The sequence below is a fragment of the Carassius carassius genome, chromosome 15, assembly GCF_963082965.1.
Source record: "Carassius carassius chromosome 15, fCarCar2.1, whole genome shotgun sequence".
Taxonomy (NCBI): domain Eukaryota; kingdom Metazoa; phylum Chordata; class Actinopteri; order Cypriniformes; family Cyprinidae; genus Carassius; species Carassius carassius.
In genome coordinates, this window is record NC_081769.1 from 12,103,872 (window position 1) to 12,126,054 (window position 22,183).

At 40.3% G+C, this 22,183-nt stretch overlaps 1 protein-coding gene across 1 annotated transcript; it reads left to right on the forward strand.

Moving 5' to 3' along the window:
• The first annotated feature begins 21,026 nt into the window (after window positions 1-21,026).
• LOC132158097 (zymogen granule membrane protein 16-like) lies at window positions 21,027-22,140 on the forward strand. The gene is made up of 3 exons (XM_059567372.1): window positions 21,027-21,118; window positions 21,393-21,537; window positions 21,796-22,140. Exons 1-3 carry the CDS (start codon window positions 21,064-21,066, stop codon window positions 22,112-22,114), a joined length of 519 nt encoding a protein of 172 aa, XP_059423355.1. The 5' UTR covers window positions 21,027-21,063; the 3' UTR covers window positions 22,115-22,140.
• Window positions 22,141-22,183: the final 43 nt, after the last annotated feature.

Here is a 22,183-nt window from a genome sequence, read left to right on the forward strand (position 1 = left end):
TCCATCTTTTTACAGTCCTTAATACAGGTTTAGCTGATTTTAGTTTCTGCCTGTAGGTCGGTATAAGATGAACCAGAAGGTGATCAGAACGTCCCAAAGCTGCTCGTGGAACAGAGTGAAATGCATCCTTTATTGTTGTGTAACAGTGATCCAATATATTACTGTCTCTTGTGGGACAAGTAACATGCTGTCTGTATTTTGGCAGTTCACGGGAGAGATTGGCATTATTAAAGTCCCCAAGAATGATTAAAACAGAGTCTGGGTGTTGTTGTTCTGTCTCTGTGATCTGCTCAGCGAGTTTCTGTAAAGCTGAGCTCACGTGCGCTTGAGGAGGGATGTAAACAATAACCAGAATGAGCGAGTGAAACTCCCGCGGCGAATAGAACGGCTTGCAGTTAATGAAGAGCGTTTCGAGATTTGAGCAGCACGTCTTCTTTAACACAGTTACATCTGTACACCATCGTTCATTGATGTAAAAGCATGTCCCGCCGCCGCGCGATTTCCCCGTTGATTCTGCGTCGCGATCCGCTCTAAACAGCTGAAAGTCCGGCAGATGGAGCGCGCTGTCCGGTATGGTGTCATTCAGCCAAGTTTCCGTGAAACACAGAGCAGCAGAGTGAGAGAAATCTTTATTTGTCCGAGAGAGCAGAAGCAGTTCGTCCGTTTTGTTGGGTAGAGAGCGGAGATTTGCCAGATGGATGCTAGGCAACGGCGTTCGAAATCCGCGTTTTCTGAGTCTCACGAGCGCGCCAGCTCTTTTTCCCCGTCTGCGCGTCCTCTTGAAGCGTGTGATCAGCGCAGCCGCTCCGCCGACAAGAATGTCCAGCAAAACATCAGAATAGTCGAAAACCGGTGAAATATCGGGAGATGTGTGTTGCCGAATATCCAGCAATTCGTCCCTGGTGAAACTGATTGCAGGAATATAACTAAAGACAGGACAAACTAACAAAAACACAAAAACAACTGCAGAGCACGTCACGGAGGCAGCCATCCTGTATCGGCGCCACTCGTCGATCTCACCCTGACCATAGACTGTTTAACCTCCTGCCCTCCGGGAGGCGCTTCAGGAGCTTCCGGACAAGGACCACAAGATTCAGGAATAACTTTTTCCCTACAGCTGTCTCCTTACTGAACTCTGCCCTCTGACACCACCCCACACCACACACACAGACTCCTCCCCCTCTTCACCACTGCATCTGACTGATTTATTTATTTATTTACAACAAGCAAAAAACAGTAAACTTATTACTTGCACTACTGTCTCTTCATCCATAAACACTGAGTAATCCATTTGCACACTGAAATATTTTCTATGGACTGTACTGTCCATTGCACTAGTGTAAATTATGTTCATATGTTCATAGTTCTGCCTATAGTGTACATACACTTTTACATAATCCATCTGTATAGTATGTTCATAGTACACCTACCTGTATATCATGCTTATAGTTTTTAAAATCTGTAAATTATGTCCATAATACTTATCAGTATAGTTATTGTACATATTATAGACTTTGTATATTCTGTACTTACTGCTTATTGCACTTCTGGTTAGATGCTAACTGCATTTCGTTGCCTTGTACCTTACATGTGCAGTGACAATAAAGTTGAATCTAATCTAATCGGTCTCGACTAGTCCTGGACTTGGGCTTGACTTGGACTCGACAAAGCTGGACTTGACTACAGCTCTAGTTGGAGCGCAGCAGTCGTCCTGCAAATCTGTGGCAGAAGTAGAGTGACGACTGACCAAGGGGGAGTCGGTGGGCATGTTCTGCAACTAAGGGCTTGCAATTGTAGTATGTAACACTGCAGTATTTGAAGACTGCTTTATCACAGGATCTGTGAAAGGGAAAATGAATTTATATAAAATTAGCCAATAGCAGTTTTGCGTACATTATTGAATTTATGTATTATAATTTGTGAAAGTGAAGTGAAAGTCATGACATTTGCCAAGTATGGTAGGGGAGAGTGGGGTGATTTGTGCCAGGGGGGGAAGTAGTTACACCCTTGTTTCTGGAAAACCATAGAAGAAATTGGTCATGTGACCACATAATTTTGAAAAGCAATCACTTTTACTCGTCCTCCAAAGAAAAGAGACACATGGCATGAGAGTTAAGAATATTTTAGTGCAAAAAACTGTTTTTTCCCTTTCAAAGTAAAATTTCTATGATTAAGGTTTTTTGATTGTAGTGTCTAAACAATTATAGAAAAGTTTCAAAACATTTCACTCATGTTTTAGTGATTTAGTAGGCTACACAATTAGTCTATACAGTTAGCATGATGTTAGCTCTTAACTGCTGGATCATGCTAGTTTTTCAAACTTGTGGGTCCGGGGTGATTTGTGCCAAAGGGCCTGGGTTAAGTTGTGCCAGATCCAGACCACCTAGACCTACATACTCACAGGGGATAATCTTGAGAAGTGAGGAGATGGGCATGCCTCATCATTGTTTTACTTGGGCCTGCCTGTTATTTGTTTAATTTAGCTAAAACTAATAAAAAAATTTTATTAAAGAGAAGTTTTATTCCGTTTTTAAGTGGCCTATGTCACAATAGGATGTTTAGAAATTAGCCTAGTCACTTTATTCTTATACGTTACATAATTGACAGACAGCGCTATGTCAACAGGCATCTATTGCTAAAGCCTTTTTGTCTGAAATGATTCACAAATATCATATATTGTGTTGCTATGGTGCACTAAATGGTTGCTAGGGCGTAGCTTGATAGCTTCACAATGATCCTGAGAGACTGATTGGTCGTCTGAGTAAAATGAGCCCGCCCCCTTGTCTCTATGACACTGTGATCCAGAGTTATGTTCAATACAAAATCCCTATGCAATTGACCATAGTAGGAAAAACGCATGCTATGGTATTCCAGGGTGACAATATCTAAATAAACCTTAAATTAGTAATTTTTTTTATTGAATTTATCTTGCTTTCATATAGCAGTATGGTTCATAACATTAAAATGTTCTGTTTTACTTCAGAAATCACTGGCACAATTTACCCCCAATGTATTCCCCCAAAGGCACAACTCCCCCCGCACCAGGGGCAAGTCGTGCCATGAGACCACTTTTTTTCCAAGAGCTATATTTCTGAAACAATTTATTTCAGATCCAAAGTTATTGTTCTCAGGGATGCACCACATCCTGAAATATATGTACATCCTTAAGTTGAAGGCATTACTGTCATGGCCTCACTTTAAAGTCACTTTGAGTAAAAACTGGCACAACTCACCCCACTCTCCCCTAACCCATACTCGGAATTGATGCTCTGCATTTAACCCATCCAAGTGCACAGTGAACAGTGAACACACACCCTGATCAGTGGGCAGCTACAGTATATCCAGCGCCTGGGGAGCAAATGGGGGTTCAGTGCCTTGCTCAAGGACACTTCAGCCATGTGTATTGAGGGTGGAAGAGAGCACTGTTCATTCACTCCCCACTTCCTACAACTCCTGTCAGCACAGAGACTTGAACCTGCAACCTTCGTTTTACAAGTCCAACTCTCCAACCATTAGGCCACAGCTGTCCTATAATTTGCAATTATATTCATTAAAATTTTGTTGACTTCTTGGTTTACTTTTTGACAATCCTCATTAACCTTGACATGTGTGTCAATTCTTAACCTGTTTTCTCTCGTCACTGTACAGCACTCTATGAGTTACATTGAACATTGACTCGTTAGCTTGTCATTAGCGTTTTCATTCGAACCTATCGCTGTTTTCTTTTCTCCTCTCTTCTCTCTCGCTCCAGTTTTTCACAAGTTCATCAAACAACCGCAGTAAGAATATTTCATCAAGCACGGTGAGTAATGGCTTCTCCTGCTATTGTTATTTGCACCTCTTGCCACATGTAAAGTTTATCTATCTCTGTCGCAGATGGGGGATTCACATGTGATAAATGCAGGGAAATAGTTAGGCTGACAGAGAAGATTTGAGAATTACAGACACGCATCCAAACTTTAATTGAGGACAGTAAGAATGTTAGGGCTCTAGATACGGCTTTGGATGCGTCTAGCTCAGGGATTCCTGTACATTGTTCGGTTCTGGCAACAGAGCCCCTGCAGCAGGGCAACTGGGTGACAGTGAGGCAGCGTAGTCGTGGGTCAAATCACTGCTCTTCTGTTCCAATCAAAACATTAAACAGGTTCTCCCCACTCAGTGATGCACCCACTGAGAAATCTGATGAAAGTGCACTAGTTATTGGTGATTCTATTTTACGGAATGTGAATATAGAGACACCAGCCACCATAGTCAAATGTTTACCCGGGAGCCAGAGCGCCTGACATTTTGGCAAATTTAAAAGTGCTGGCTAATGCTAAACATAAATACAGTAAGATTGTTATTCATGCCGGCACTAATGATGTTCGACTTCGCCAGTCGGAGATCACTAAAAATAACATTAAAGAGGTGTGTGAAGCTGCAAGCACGATGTCAGACACTTTAATTTGCTCTAGTCCCCTCCCTGCTTACCGTGGTGACGAGATGCATAGCAGATTGTCATCACTCAATGGCTGGTTATCTAAGTGGTGCCCACAGAATAACATAGGTTTCATAGACAATTGGACGAGCTTTTGGGGCAGACCTGACCTGTTGAAAAGAGATGGTCTTCATCCCTCCTGGGGTGGCGCCACTCTTCTCTCTAGAAATATGGCAAATATTTTTAGTGTTTGTACTTGACTAACTGTGGCCCAGGTCAGGAAGCAGACAGACTGGCTAAACCGACCGTCTGCTAACTGCCTCAGGTCACAGAGGTCAGCTAATTCTCAGCACATAGAGACTCTTTCACATAGATATCACACTATAGAGACTGTGTCTGTTCCCCAAACTAGAAAATACAAAAAACGTCCAAACCAAAGTTAAGATTAACAATTTAATTGAGGTTCAACAAATAAAAAACACATGCAATATGAATAAACAAATGATAAAGCTTGGCTTATTGAATATCAGATCCCTTTCTACGAAAACACTTTTTGTAAATAATATAATCACTGATCATAATATAGATGTGCTCTGTTTGACAGAAACCTGGCTAAAACCTGATGATTACATTTTATTTTAAAGGAGTCCACCCCCCAAGATTACTGTTATAAACATGAGCTGCGTCTAAAAGGCAAAGGGGGAGGTGTTGCTTCAATTTATAACAATGTTTTCAGGATTTCTCAGAGGGCAGGCTTCAAGTATAACTCGTTTGAAGTAATGGTGCTTCATATAACATTATGCAGAGAAAAATGGAGCGCAGCTGGAGGAAAACAAAACTAGAGGTATTTCATATTGCTTGGCGGGGAAAGTAACCTATCCTACAGAAAAGCATTAAAAACTGCTAGATCCGATAACTTTTCTTCTCTTTTAGAAGAAAACAAACATAATCCCAGGTATTTATTCAATACAGTGGTTAAATTAACGAAAAATAAAGCCTCAACAAGTGTTGACATTTCCCAACACCACTACCACTACTTCAAAAATCGATACTATTAGAGATAAAATTGCAACCATTCAGTCGCCAGCTACAGTATCGCATCAGACAGTGCACTATAGTACCCCTGAGGAACAGTTCTACTCATTCTCTACTATAGGAGAGGAAGAATTGTATAAACTTGTTAAATCATCTAATCCAACAACATGTATGTTAGACCCTATACCATCTAAGCTCCTAAAAGAGGTGCTTCCTCATAGATCCTCTTCTGACTATTATTAATTCCTCATTGTCATTAGGATATGTCCCCAAAACCTTCAAACTGGCTGTTATTAAGCCTCTCATCAAAAAAACACAACTTGACCCCAAAGAACTAGTTAATTATAGACCAATCTCGAATCTCTCTTTTCTGTCCAAGATACTAGAAAAGGTGGTATCCACACAATTATATTCCTTCTTAGAGAAAATGGTATATGTGAGGATTTCCAGTCAGGATTTAGAAGATATGATAGTACTGAGACTGCTCTCCTTAGAGTTACAAATGATCTGCTCTTATCATCTGATCGTGGGTGTATCACTCTATTAGTTTTATCGGATCTTAGTGCTGTGTTTGACACAATTGACCACAATATTCTTTTGCATAGACTTGAACACTTTGTTGGCATTAATGGAAGTGCATTAGCATGGTTTAAATTGTACTTATATGACCGCCATCAGTTCGTAGCAGTGAATGAAGATGTATCATATCGATCACAAGTGCAGTATGGAGTACCTCAAGGCTCAGTACTAGGGACGCTACTCTTCACGCTTTATATGTTACCCTTGGGAGATATCATCAGGAAACATGGTGTTAGCTTTCACTGTTATGCTGATGATACTCGGCCCGATGAAACACACCAATTTGAAAAACTAATGGAATGCATATTACAGGACCATATTAGCACGGTCCTGTCAACACTGCACTGGCTCCCTATCAAACATCGTATAGATTTTAAAATATTGCTTATTACTTATAAAGCCCTGAATGGTTTAGCACCTCAGTATTTGAATGAGCTCCTTTTACATTATAATCCTCTACGTCCGCTACGTTCTCAAAACTCAAGGCAATTTGATAATACCTAGAATATCAAAATCCACTGCGGGCGGCAGATCCTTTTCCTATTTGGCGTCTTAACTCTGGAATAACTCAGAGTCTCAGAGTGCCACCAGGACAAGACCAAAGGAAACAGATGATTCTTCTGCACAATCTGACTTTGCTGCAGCCTGGAATTGAACTACTGGTTTCGTCTGGTCAGAGGAGAACTGGCCCCCCAACTGAGCCTGGTTTCTCCCAAGGTTTTTTTATCCATTCTGTCTGCCAGGATCCTGCCCTGGCAGTCCTGTCCATCTTGTCTCTTTTCCATGTATCTTTGTTTGTTTTGTGTCTAAGCACATGGTCCTGTCTTTGTTCGTGTCTGCCACATGCTCCCCTTGTCCCACCTCCTTGTTACTCTTGGTCACGCCCCCTTGTTAAGCCCTTGTCTGCTTGATTGTTTTCACCTGATCCTCATGTGTACTGCTCTATTTATCAGGTTCTATTTCCTTGTGTCTCTGCTGGTTCATTTTTTGGTTTTACCTGTTTCTTGGGCCAGAATTTATCCTTTTGATCTTGCTCAAGTTGTTTTTGATCTCTTGTCTAGTTATTCTATATCCTCTGTTCCTTTTTGGCCTTTTAGTTCTATCTAGTTCTTGTTTTTTGATTGTGCACATCCTATCTAGTTTTTTTTTTTTTTTGATTTAGGGTTTAATTTACTCAGTTTGAGAGTGCAGTTCCTTTTTGGATCCTGGCTTTTTGTTTTTAAACTCTGATATATTTCTTTGGATAGTTTTGGTTATTTTGCCATTTCTTGCAGATCCCTGACAGAACGAACCAGCCAACTCGAGACCCAGCAATGAGCATCCGTATTGTTCCTCCCAGTACCGCTAAGGGGAGACTGGCACTCCAACAGGCAGTGGCATCGCTCCGCCAGCAGGGGCGGGAGGTTGTTTCATTTGCCCAGTTTTTCTGGACCAATGCAGGGGGCTTGGAGTATCCGGACTCCACTCTAAAGGAGGCTTTAAATCTCTGCTTGGATGATCCCCTACCACAATGGGAGATGGAGCAACTAAGAGGCATAGATTATTGGACATTTTCTAAATATTTGCACCATCGTAAGGACTGGCAGATTCTTACACCCCCAGAGTCAGCCTGCAGGGACCATGCCACCTTCCCTCCCATGCCGAGTCAAATTCAAGACCCTATTCCATCTCCTACGTTGAAGCGTAGACTGAGGAGGAAGAGAGCTGCCCAGAACTCTGCATCAGTAGCAAAGCCAGTTAGATCTGCCCTAGTCACGCCAGAGCCGGTCGTGCCCACGCCAGTCAGTCTAGAGCCGGTCGTGCCCACACCAGTCAGTCCAGAGTTGATTCAAAGTGTTGAAGTCACCCCAGAAGCTGAAAGCCATGCGCATTTCAGTCCTCAAATATGTAAGAAGAGGAGGGCACCCATTGTGCAGCCAAACGCTCTTCTTTCAGAGGTCCCAAGCACACTGCGCCAAGAGGGCCTGAGTCCAGAGTTTGCCCGTCCATTGACCTGGGAGGGTCCTAGTCAGGTGCCCCAGAGTCCAATGGTTCCAAAGGACCTGATTCTGATGATCCCTCCTCCAGTGGTCCAGGAGGATCAGTGTCAGGAGAGTTCTAACACATTGGTCCAGGAGGACCAGACTCAGTTGGTCCTGTATTCAGTAGGTCCAGAGGTATACAGTCTGGAACCAATCCCCAAGTCTGTCCAGTCTTCTCCAGTCATTCCAGAGCCAGATTGCAGAGACCAACCTGCTCTCTTACCCTCACCGAGTCAAGTCCCAGATCATCTTCTGACTCCAAGGAAGTATAGGGCAAGAAGGAAGAGCGCAGTCCAGAATGCTGCATCTGTCTCAGAGTCAGTCAAGTCTGCTCCAGTTATTCCAGTGTTAATATAGCCTGCCACAGGCATTCCAGAGCCAATTCAGTCCGCCCAAGACATTCCAGAGCCAATAAAGTCAGATCCTGCTGTTTCAAAGCTAGTAAAGAAGGGGCCTTTCATCCCAGAGGTGGCCAAGTCGGCAAACCAAAATTAAGGTGGTTAAGTTAAATGCAGTCAATTCAGAGGCAGCCGATAACACACTGCTGTGCCCCCAGAAGCTGAATAAAATGAGGGCCTGTGTTGTGCAGTTTTACATTCCCTCCCAGGAGGTCGCTAGTCCTCTGGTCCAGGAGGGCCTAAGCCATGAGACCACAAGTCCAGAGGTCCAGGATTTCTCAAGTCAGGATGCCCTACCTCCAGTGGTCTTGGAAGACCAGATTCAGAATGTCCCTAGTCCTGTTAACCAGGCGGACCCTAGTCAGGTGGTCCAATATCCAGTGGTCCCAGAAGTATGTAACCTGGTTGAACCACACCCTAAGCTGCCCACTTCACCAGTTGTCTCTCCCCTAGAGAAGGAATCTGTGACTGTCTATGTAACTTCACCTGAACCACCGGTTAATCCTGTCATGCCCAAGAGGGGCAATCATATAAGTCATGTCATGTTCCCAGAGCTTGCTGTTGAGATGGCACCCCTTGAGCCCGTGTCAGCTTCAACCTCTGAGCCCATTCCAGAATCTGTGCCAGCCCCAGAGTCTGTGCCGGTCCAGGAGCCTCTAGAGTCCAACACTGCAGCCCAGGAGGGCATGTCAGAGTCGAGCCCAGTGCCTGCCCTTACAGCCCAGGAGGGCACGCCAGAGTCCAGCCCAATGGCTGTCTCCGAAGCCCTGGAGAGTGCTTCCAAGTCCGTATCGGAAACCATTCTTGCATCTCCGGAACTATTTTCCCAAGGATGCACCCTCTCTGCCCATGTGGTCATGGCACCTGAGTTTGTCCCAAGGCCCTTCACGCATCAAGAGTTGGCCCCAGAGGCCATAAAGACTACTTCCAAGGTTCCTCCAGTAAAACAAGTCCACCTCCATAGAAGGACCACCAACAAGATCCCTATCCCACCCACCCTATTAGCTAGTACTTTTGGATCCCATAAACCAGAACCTCCCTGGTCCACCTCAAACTATTCCCCAGGATTATTTTCCTCCCTCCCAGTCCCACCCCTTAGGTTTCCTGGCTATCCTGGAGTTCCAAGCTTTGTTCCCAAACCACCCCCCCCCCAGTTGGTACCTCCCTGTACTGTTTTGCCCAGTGTGGACGCCTGGGAGCATCCATTGGGGGGAGGGTACTGTCACGATCCTGCCCTGACAGTCCTGTCCATCTTGTCTCTGTTCCATGTTTCTTTGTTTGTTTTGTGTCTAAGCACATGGTTCTGTCTTTGTTCGTGACGCCCCTGCTGTCTACACAACATAACCGAAAACTCATGTCACGTGAACATTCATGCACACTGGGCATGCGCATAAAAGTGTAAACAAGAAGTCAGTTGCTAGTCACTGGCAGGTTCAACAATGAGCATGATGGCGAAGAAAAGCAAGGACGTCTTTGTGTGGACAGATGATTAGGTGCAATTGTCACTCAAAGTAACTAATGATTACAATGCTGCGTTCCAGGCAACCCGTAACCCATGTTTTTCCACACTTCTACCCGTGAAAGTGCACTGAAACCAGTGTTAATTTTGACAGCAAACTCAGATTTAGTCTTAGTCTTAGTCTTTTGAATAACACACCATTTAGTTTTAGTCACATTTTAGTCATCTGAAATCTTTTAGTCTTAGTCGAGTTTTAGTCGAATAAATATCATAAGAGTTTTAGTTTTAGTTTTAGTCTAGTCTTAAGTCTTTTAGTCTTAGTCTAGTTTTTTTTTTTGTAGAACAAAGTCGACTTAGTTGACTTGACTAAATGTTTCCATCAGTCTGTTATGGAATGGTATTAAGGTTTGAATATGCAATACATACACAGATTTAATGGCTGTAATACAAAACATGTATTTTATTTTATTCTTAATGTCAAAAACATTACTGTTACTGTTCACATACCTCAAGAGAAGTTAAATAACTGCTAGGCTACAATGTCTTAGAATGCCTTGCTACTCTGTGCAAAATCAACAAGATTTGAACAGAACAGATTAGTGCAATTCTCAAATGTAGAATAAAAGATGTATTGGCTGTAATGCCATTACACACACTACCAAAGAAACACTCCTTAATTTTTTTTTAGATTAGATTCAACTTTATTGTCATTGCACATGTGGGTACAAGGCAACGAAATGCAGTAGACAGGGGATAAGAAAACAGCAAAACATTAGGAAAGAGAGGAGAAAAACCAACACCCAGACTCCCAGTGTGAGAACCGGAAAAACACCTCAGCACAAAAGCACATAATCAATACACCATAAACACACGACTTGCAACTGGGGACGGAAATTGGGGGGGTCGAGGTAATCCAGCGCAGGCAAACAGCCATCCGGTCCAGCAGCTATTACAGCGCTAGTCATAGACCCGCCTGCCAGACTGGCGGAACAAAGCGGCGAAGGCGAGGTATGGGGGGTGGGGGGGTGAATGCATATCTGTATATGTGTAAGAGTTTGTGTATTTGTAGGCCTGGAGAGTTGCGATTCTCTCTAGTTGTCACAGCAAGTTGCCATGGAGATGGCCTTGTTCAGGTCCTAGACAGAGTCAACATCAGCAGGTGGAAGACGGGGGAAGGAACGCGAGAGCGTCTCACTGCAGAGCTCTTCCAGGGTTGTTGTTGTTCCAGCAGTGGCCTTGGCCGAGACCAGTGCTGGTAGAGGGAAGCCGAAAGAAGATTAGATTGCAATTGTTTGGTCTTGGGGCGAGTAGTTGCATTCCAATTCCACAGCTACTCTCTTTGTCCATTTCTGGTCTCCGATCGATCCAATTGCATTTTCCAAAGCCGTGAGCTTCTCCATGATTTTATCCATGTTGCATTTCATCTCCATGTTGTTATCCATATTGCGGTTAATAGTCTCAGTCTCAATGCTGACCGCTCTGCCTACTGCTTCGGTCATGACGGGCAGCCTTGTAAGCCTTTGACAGCTGTCACCGTTTTCTGAATTCCTCGATAAACCAGGGCAATGCCTAATCCAATCAGCAGAATACCTGTTATCATGGTTCCGAATAGGTCGAAATAATTTCCTCCACGGAAAGAGCCACCAGACACACGACCTGCCACCTCTCCCACGCGTCCAGCGTGTAGCCAGCTGCGAATGTTCCGGCAGGGCAGTCAGGTTCCCCCGAACCCAAAAGATGGTGTCAATTGCTTTGAGAGACCAGTTATCAAATCCATGATTTTTTTAGATGGAGAGCAGTGCAGAGAGAGACTCTCAGAGTATACGAGACAAGAGGAGCAAAGCAGGGAAACTTTCTGCAAACTTTTGCAAACTTTTGCAAACTACAAATCTTTCTGCAAACTACAAATCTTTGTTCTCTTTTCTGTGTAACTGCTGCTGCGTTTGTTTAGCTGTTGCACTTGCATTTGCCGCGGCTTTTTAAAATGGCTGGGCTGCTTCTGCATAGATCAACCTACCCTCAAAGATTCGCTCTGATTGGATCTCTTCTCCATTCATCCCTCCCATATATTTTAGTCTCATTTTTATTCGTTGACTAAAGTGTCAGTTATATTTCGTCACGTTCTTCGTCATCATATCTGACTTTTTATTTTGTTTTCGTCCGTGAAAAAGGTTAGTTGACGAATATTTTTTGTCATAGTCTTCGTCAACGAAATTAGCACTGACTGAAACGGCAGTCAAACCTGTGACTTCCCGGTCATGAACTAGAAGTAGATTGATGTACTCCCAGTTCTGAGCTCTGACGTCACATAGCTCACGAAAAAACAACGGAAGCCCCTACGGATAATATTGCCCTTGGATGCTGTGTTTATGCAAGTGGTACAAGGTGAGAAATAGACTTTAGGAAAATATAAATTGCAATAAATTTTATAATTAAGCTACAATCCTTGCAGTCAGGAAGTTTGGCGTGACTTGCCTTGAACTCTACAAAGTTGTGAGTCGCGGTTTGAAGCCATGACTTACGGGCTCAAAAACCTGCCTGAAACACAGAATTAAACACAAGTAAACGTTATGTTGAAATCCTTGTGGGAATTTCAGTAGTAGCAAAGAATATAGAAGACCAGTAGCTTATTACAGTTCATGTATTATTAATGCCTATAAAAGCCTATAATCAACCATAGTAGCATAACCTTTTAAAGGTCCCATGACATGAAAATTTCACTTTATGAGGTTTTTTAACATTAATATGAGTTTCCTTAGCCTTTCTATGGTCCCCCAGTGGCTAGAAATTTCGATAGGTGTAAACCAAGCCCTGGGAGTCCTGCTCTGCCTTTGAGAAAACGAGAGCTCAGACGGCCGATCTGGATTCTCTAGAATTACTTCTTCGGCCCCATCCACACGGAGACAGAGCTTACCCCAATCCGATCTTTTTTTACCTTGTCTCAAGGAACCCTCAATTTGTTGTTTCCCTCTCAAACATGATTGGATTGTGCAGGGGCCACTGATTGGGACAGCCTATCAGCAATCACATTCAGCTTTCTGCCAAAGACTTCATGACATTTGATTTAATTGTACAGTATACACACACACACACACAGAGTTGTCACACATAGATTGTGTGTGTGAGAATGGTGTTGTTCAGCTGAAAGTATTTTCTCCTGCCTTTGTCTGTATGTCAGTGTGAGAGAAAGGGGCTTAATACTGTCACTCAAATGAGCTGAATTTAATTTTTCCTTCTTTGTATGCTGACCTAAACACAGCTGATTTTCTTTAATCATTATTATTTTCTCTTCTTTGCTCTATGCTGCGTCTATAACATGGTCAGGTTCAGAGGTGTGTCAGAACATTGCTATATTGCCTTTGCTGATTTAGGTTTATTGATTTGATTGATGAAAAAACAGAGAAACTCACATGTACACACAATTGTTAGCTGAATTTTCTTTTCTAATATTACACATTAATGTAAGATGAGCATTTGCTTTGTTCTTGAATATGCGGTGTGTTTAACACAGTCAGGTTCAAATGTGGGTGCAAAAATTCCATTAAAACTCTAGCAGAGGATGGTCAGAGTGTTGCCATTGTGCTATTGCTGTGTGGGGGAAAGTGAGAAATGTTAAATGAAGCAACATGGTAAAAAGATGAAAATGAGTTGCTTTTACTTTCAATTCCTTTTACATGCTCCAAGGTATTAACATTAACATTTTTATAACTCCATGTAGGACCTTTCTTTACATAAATGTAAGCACTGTGGCAGTAGTAATGCAATATTTAGAAAATGTACTTTGTACTGTTGATACTCAAGTACTTTTACAGTTTCTTTTTTCAATTGTTTACACGCAATTTTGAAAACAGAGTATTTTTTGTCAAAATATAATCACAATTATCCAAACACCACAATCAATTAGCAAAATTCCTAGATTGTTTGCAAAATGACACACTTCAGTCAAAACATATACACAAATTTGTGAAAATGCTATTTGTTTTCATTTAACCAACACAGTCATCAATGATCATACACTATTGCAGCCAGTTTCACACTGCTGTGATAAATAAAAAACACATTTGTAAAAAAAAAAATTTTTGGCCAGACATTCTTACTGTGTGTAAGAGATAATTTAGGTGACAAAAAATAGTGAGAAACTCTCACAACATTATTCATGATTTGTTTTGAGATATAAGGAGAATGTAGACAAATACTGTAGGCCTACTATAACCTTACCAAGCACTGCACAACACTTGATGCTTCAGACTGAATATTTAAAGTATTTCTTTCAATACTTACAGTATTTCTTACCATAATCAGTTACAGTAATCAACCAACATTGATATCAATTATTGTAAACAAATAAAATTTATAGACAAATAAAAATTACTGCATGAATTACAGTACATACACTTTGACTCTGAAGAAAAGTAAAGTAAAAGTAAACAGAAATGAAAGAAAACTACTGTAAAAGCAACAAGAATACTGTAACTATCCGTCTCTCCGTCTGGCTGGATCAGGCCATAAGATTTCATCCACATCACAGGCTATGTCTTCATTGGCAAGGCACCGTTGGAAGAATCGCCTTGTGTGACGAATCCACCCCTGCACTGAAGCTGCTTCAATAAGATCACATGCCTGTTCCATGGCCTGAATGAGGGGCAAACGGTCATAAGGCCGGAGGTCATATACCTTCCACCGCCACACTGAAAAAAATTCTTCTATAGGATTCAGGAAGGGGGAGTATGGGGGAAGGTATAAAACTTCAAAATCAGGGTGATCATGGAACTAGTTCTGGACCAGAGCAGCTCGATGAAATGAGACATTGTCCCAAATGACAATGTACCGCATCTGGTCCACTTGGTGTAATGCTGTGACAATCTCATGCAATCGGTCAAGAAATGCAAGTATCAGATTTGCATTATAGGGTCCCAGATTTGCATGGTGGTGGAGGACCCCATTTTGTGTGATAGCAGCGCAAAGGGTGATGTTACCCCCTCGCTACCCTGGCACATTGGTGATTGCCCTGTGCCCAATTACATTTCTCCCTCTTCTTCTTGTTTTTGCAAGGTTAAATCCAGCCTCATCCACATATATAAATTCATGTTGAATTTCAGCAGCATCCATTTGCAAGACTCTCTGAAACACATTAAAGAAAATAGGATGCTATTCAATATCTATAGCACAGTATTTTTTTGGTGACAGAACATTATGAGCAGTGCATGATACCACACCATAGTCAGATGAACAATGCATACCTCCACATTGTGCAGATGTTTCACTCTCTCTGAATTTCTGTCAAATGGTACCCGATACAGTTGCTTCATGTATATTTGATTTTTCTTTAGGATTCGACCTAATGTTGACAGAGAGACTCGTTGGATGTTATTGAAAATATTGTCATCATTGATGATATTGGCCTGGATTTCTCGTAGCCTGATAAAATTACTGGCCAAAACCATGTTCACATGGCCTCTTGTGCACGACTAAACATAGGGCCTCTTCCACCTTGGTGTCCTCGACCCTCAATCCTATGTAAAAAAAAAAAAAGAAAAAAAAAAAAAAAAAAAAAAAAAATATATATATATATATATATATATATATATATATATATATGCAGCCTACTGTCAAATGTCACAGTAAACAATATTGATTATACAAGCTTCAGTTTCAATGTATACTGTGTGGTTAGCTTACCTGTTTTCTCGATGAAATGTCCGAATTACTGACGCAAAAGTATTTCTGCTGAGATTTGGTTGAACTCTTTGTCCAGCTTCCATCAGTGTCAGTCCAAGGTTGATATCATGTTCAATAAGTGTTGCACGGATTTCTCGAGTCAAATTTGGTCCTCGTCTTCTCTGTTCTGGTTCTATCACCTCTTCAAGTCCTTCTCTACCTCTTCCTCTACCTAGGTGTCTTCCTCTACCTCCTTCTCCTCTTCTTCTACCTCCTTCTCCTCTTCCTCTACCTTCTTCTCCTCTACCTCTACCTATGCCTCTTCCTCTACCTCCTTCTCCTCTTCCTCTACCTTCTTCTCCTCTACCTATGCCTCTTCCTCTACCTCCTTCTCCTCTTCCTCTACCTCTACCGCCTTCATCTCCTCTTTGAGCTCCCCCTCTCATTCTCACTCTTCTTCTTCTAACTCCTTCCATTTTTGTTGAAGACAGGTGAACTCACCTGCTGCCTTTTATAGCACACCTGAGTGCTGCGTTTTCAAATTAGCACATGTGTGCTTCCACAAGTGGTAGATGTGTTTATCCAATTCGTTCATTAGTGTGGTAATTGGCAATCCGGTGCTTTGTAATTACAAGGAAGTAACCTCACAATCCTTATCTGTGAGTTTTACAAATCAATGACTACGTTTACATGCAGCCAATAACCCGTTCAAAACCGGAATATTAGCAATAACCCGGTCGCGCACGGCCATGTAAACACCGGCAAAAACCCGGATATGCTCGGTTTTTAAAAACCAGGATATTATACCTGGGGTACCCCTTTTCTAACCCGAATATTTGGTCTTGTAAACACGTTTCGGCATTTCCCCATCAAAATGTGTGTTCTGCGCATGTTCTTTTAGCAAGGAATCTTGGTCTTTTGAGTAGAGACGGCGCATAAAAAAAACCTGCGTACAGTATAGCGGAAGTAAACAAGTCGAGGTTAACATGGCGAGACGCAGCACATTAATAAAGACCATGAGGCACAGTAGTGTCAAGTGCTGCTGGTGGATCAGTACCAGCGCCAAAGCGCAAACAAAGACTATCGCTATCTGCTCCAAACTATTCATTATCCGCCTGCTGCTGCTGTTGTTGTTGTTGTCTTTGGATACAGGAAGAAGAATCGGAAATGACGCATATTGCGTCTTGTTGTCTGTACGTCCAGACGCTAACAGTGCGTTGCCGTTTACATCGGGATTTTGGCGACTGATTACACATTCCATGTATACAGGAGTAACCCTCTCTGCTCACGCATGTAAACGGGTTATCCCGAATGTTTCAGAAACCCGAATAGCGACCTTAACCCGACCATAACCTGAATTTTAACAGCTTGTAAACGTAGTCACTGTGTGTAATGTTTTGCAAAAAGGGTGAAGCAGACATTGTGTGTAATGTTGTGCAAATCTGTGGAGGTGTTTTGCTCATTGGAGTAAAATTTTGCTAATTGTGTGGAAATTTTAATTTTAGTGTGTAAACAATTGTAAAAAACTGTAAAAACAAGTACTACAGTACTTTTACTTAAGTAGACTGTAATACATTTACTTGTACTTGAGTAAAATTTAGTAAGGGGTATATGTACTTTTAATCAAGTAATAAAGCTGTGTACTCTGTCCGCCTCTGCTCCTTACGAAATACAAAGTTTTACAACTCCGATTTCTTTGTTTTTTTTCTTGTCAATTACTTTGCATGCGGTGTGTCAGTTGTGGAGACATTGATCTCAGACATTTGTTTGCATACTATATGTAATATACCAGTTGTAAAGCACTGGAAAAGTTTAAAATGCACCTTGAAAATGCTTGAAAAGTACTGGAATTTGTATTTGGGACAGGTGTAAGATACCTGGTTGTCTGTTCTGACCAACACTTTGTTGCCCCTCAGCTGTGGAAATGTTTCAGAGCTATAAACACTGCCCTAATCAAGCAATTTATGTGGCACCATCAAGAACTGCACCCCAGCCCATGAGAAAAGCGTTCATCATGAAAGACTTGCGACGACAACATGCTTTTACTACCAGTCCCATGTTGAGGAACTCTCGTTTCTTCCAAGGTAGAAGAGCATGTAGCACTCAGTGTGTGACTCCTACTACCCTGATGGTATGCACATGCACTTAAGTGTTTACTGTTTTCTTTATGACGGAAGTCAACCAACAATTCCAAGAAAGGTACTTGATAGTCTAGAAATACCAGTCAAGAACTGTGGAGCAGTTAGATATTTCCTCATAGCTGAGGAATTGTTTGTTCTTTATTCCTTGCAAGTTTACCATAACACATTACCTTGTTTAATAGCTTTAAGAGCTAAATTATGTTTATGTAGCTTGGTTCCCTAAAAGGGGAACAAGATATTGCATCAGCTTTCGATGTTATGGGTATGCTTCAATGTTAGCTGATGTCTGAAGCATATATCTATTGTAAATATACTAATCCAATTGGCAAGATATTTGGATGTCATGGCGTGGCATAAAAAGATGAGTGCACACAAAACACATTAATTTGTCTGAAAAAGATTAACATGTGTAGCCAGGGAATGCCAATGTGATACAGCATCTCGTCCCCTTTCAGGAAACCATTACAACTTCTCCATGACCAAGGCTGAGCGTATAGGCACAGACACTTTTTGAACATAGACTGTACTTCTGATTACCCCGAAGGACTCTAGATCCTGGGGTCGAATCCACATCAAGGCTCTGGAACCTGATGAATATATGCAAAGAGGAACATCCTGTCACAACTCAAGCATCTCGTAAGGGTGCAGCCCTAGCAATGGCTTTGGAAGATGCAAGTCTCCAAATGAAGCGGCCATAGAAGCCAAAGCAAACCATGTGCCTTGTAGGACCAACTTGGCCGGGGTAAGCAAGTTTGCTCCTAGAGAGCTGCAGTCCTACAGAGTTCAGGTCCAACTGTGCAAAAAACAACTTACTTGTCTATAGCCTTAGTAATCCTAAAGACATTAATTATGTTGTTCAGGTGTGTTTGACTAGGGTTGGAGCTGAACTCTGCAGTTATGCGGCTTTCTAAGACAGAACTTGCCTATCCCTAAACTAGGCAGTGAGCTGGGTTCACTTCATGCTCTCTGCACTATGATATGAACAGTTGTCATTTAAATCATAAATGATGAGCTACGCTTCATCAGCGGTCGTCAGAATGGATTTTCCCTTACCTCCATTGGGGCTCATTGGGCTGTCTACAACAATTCCACTTCATAATGTCAGAAATATCTCACTGGTTACACATTATGATTAATCATGGTTACACATTATGAAAAATCATCAAAATTAGCATGTGTTTCCTGAGCTCTTTATGGGAGATGAAATTTTGGGCATTATTATTATATTAGAATGATTTCTGGTTAACAATTTAGTGATCAATTCATTAAACACAAAGAAGACTGGAATAAAATTGTTTTATTTCTAATGATGATTTAAGGACTTCTCCTTTAATACAATAATTCACAAAAGGCTCTTGTAACAATACTTTTTTCCTGAATATTTTTTTTTTCTTTTTCATTTTCACTTTTATTACACAGATGTTGATTTTTATTCAAGCTAACGATTAGAAGCATTGGAATTTATTTTAATTAAAACAACTGATAAACATTTTTATGTTATTATGTTAGATCACAAAAACAGTTGCCTAGGCTTTATCATTTATTTTTGCAATTTTTTTATGTATCCACCTTTTTCTTCAATGGCATACAACTTCCTAGTAGAAGGAGCTCAGTGACTTCAGCCAAAAGGCCTAAAAGCCGAAAATTCTAAAACCTTATACTATTCAGAAATAAGACCCAAAGTTCAAATCAGTCCTGACCAACCCTTGCTAGAACTTCTGAGAGAAGAGTTATCAGAAGTTATCAGTCCCAATGGACCTGGGGGTGTGAGGACGAGCAGTGTTGCACAATGCTGTTTGTATTGTTAGAAAATATATTTATATTTTACATTAATTTTAAATTAACAACTTAAATAATTATCTGTTCCTTGTGTAGTTGAGCCCTATGTGGCCTAGTAAAATTGACCAATAAATAAATAAAGTAAAAAATTCCCTTTTATTTATTTTTTTCAAACTGCATCTTTGGAAAGTACTTCTAGAATCAACTATGATCAATGTCAAGCAGAGCTGAAAATAGTGGCATTCATTAAGATACAAACTAAATAAATAAATAGTTGCATAATTCATTCACAAATCTTATTTTATACTGACGCAGTTGTAGTTATTTTAAAGACAAATGGATTAAAGACAACTATATTTTGAATGCACCACCCCTCTTTTGTCATACACATCAATGTGGTTAGTCCATTTCAAGTCATTCAACTTTAGATTCCATATTTTGGATTTAAACCTATCCTCATGTACAAATACACAGATTTTACAGGACAAAATACTATTTTCCTTCAGGGTTATAATCTGATTTGTGATCAGGTAATGCATGTTACGTGACAAAACTGGTATAATTTGAAGCAGAATGTCCTGTTTTGTTATATAAGCTCAAAATATTGTAGACAGCGTGTGAGCTGAGTATTACTGAGAAAATTACTAACATGTAAACACATACTGACTAAGAACTATTATTTTCAAAAAGTTTCTTCAATAACTTTTTCAATTATTTTTTATAAACATTATTATTATTATTATTATTATTATTATTATTATTATTGTTTTATTTTATTTTTTGGAAAATATTTTAGCTTTTTAAACAAATGCTTAAAATAAAAAAGGGTGTAGATGGGGGGAGTGGTTAATGCTTTGTGGTTAATAATGCTTTGTGGTTAATAATGCTATTATTATTAAGAAAAATATTTTAATTTGAATATTTTAATAAAAACAGAGTTTTAATTAACACATTTGATCAGCTTAGACTTACTTTTTTTATCACTGTAAAGTTATGCTCAGTTATATAAAAACAAATTAGAATACAGAATATTTTACTTGAAAAGGTTTACTGGAAAAATACACTTTTACATCCTACTAGTTCTGATAATTATCTGATATTAGTATTCATTCAGTTATGTATTCCCGAAAAGTGTCAGCTGATTTATGATACAAACAAAAAGGAAATTCCTTATTATAATTAAATATATATATATATATATTTAAAAAATGTGCCAAAACATTCCTCATCTAAATGACTGAAAAGAAGAGGCTGGACCAACAGGAGAGTATAAATAAAGGCTTGTTTAACCATCCTACTCAAAGAACACCCTCTTAGGTTCAACCAGGTAATGACGTCATATAGCAATATAACACTCTATATATGAATATATATATATATATATATATATATATATTCTATTTTTTATTTTTTATTAACGATACATGTATTTATTGATTTGTAAATACAGTAAAAAAAATGTATATGTTCATTTTTAAAAACAAATTATAATTCAGCACTATTTGATGTCTTAAAAAATAACAATCTAATTTTCTATCTAGATTCTCAGAGAGCAGTGGACAGATAATAATCCAAAATGCTGCATCATTTTCTGGTACTCTCTGCCCTTTGTGCCATGAGCATGACCATGCGTAAGTATTAATAACTGCTCAGCTTAATACAAATACGGTGCGATAAATAAATCAACACTGACTTACTGATCATGCATGAAGTGCTTACTGTTATTTTGTACCACACTGTTAGAATTAGGCATTAAATGTAGCATAACAATGAATTTTTTTAGTTTTATAACTTAAACAGTCAAACTGAAGGTTCCAATTGGAACCAAAAAATAGAAAAATTTTGAAATTAAAAAGAAAACAAAACAGCTGATCACTTACAGCTGATAATCTATTACATTTTCAGCTTTACCTGATTTTTACTCATACTCCCCTGCTGCTGGGGGTGGCAGTGGAACCGAATTTTCCACTGAACATGAGGGTCGCATCACTGGAGTCAGAGTTTATGAATATCCCTACTATGGATACTACTCCAACAACTATCTCAATGGGTAGGTTTCTCCAAGCGCCAGTAGAAAGTCACACATTGGATAACATCGTCTTATCTAGTACATAAGAACCTGATCTGTTGTAATTATTATACTTGTTACCTTACATAAAGCCATTTTTCCACAACTTATACACTTCATATTTCAAATAGCATATTTAACATTCTATTTTTAGATTCTGTATTGTTTTTTAATGGTCTAGTTGTATGATTTTTAGCTCTGAATTATTTAAAACTAATGGTGCATATTTTATCTGTTTAGGATCCAGTTGAAATATAACAGTAACTGGACAGAATTGGTTGGCGTAAACTCTTATGGCAATGAAAAGGAGATGACACTTTCTAAAGATGAACATTTTGTTCAGATCTCAGGAAAGTATTATTCTGGTTACATCAGTGAGCTTATGTTCGTCACTAACAAGGGGCGCTCTTTCAAAGTGGGGCAGCCGTATGGACTTTCATTCAACTTCTACCCAACCCACGACGGAAGTGAGCTACGCTTCATCAGCGGTCGTCAGAATGGATTTTCCCTTACCTCCATTGGGGCTCATTGGGCTGTCTACAACAATTCCACTTCATAATGTCAGAAATATCTCATTGGTTACACATTATGATTAATCATGGTTACACATTATGAAAAATCATCAAAA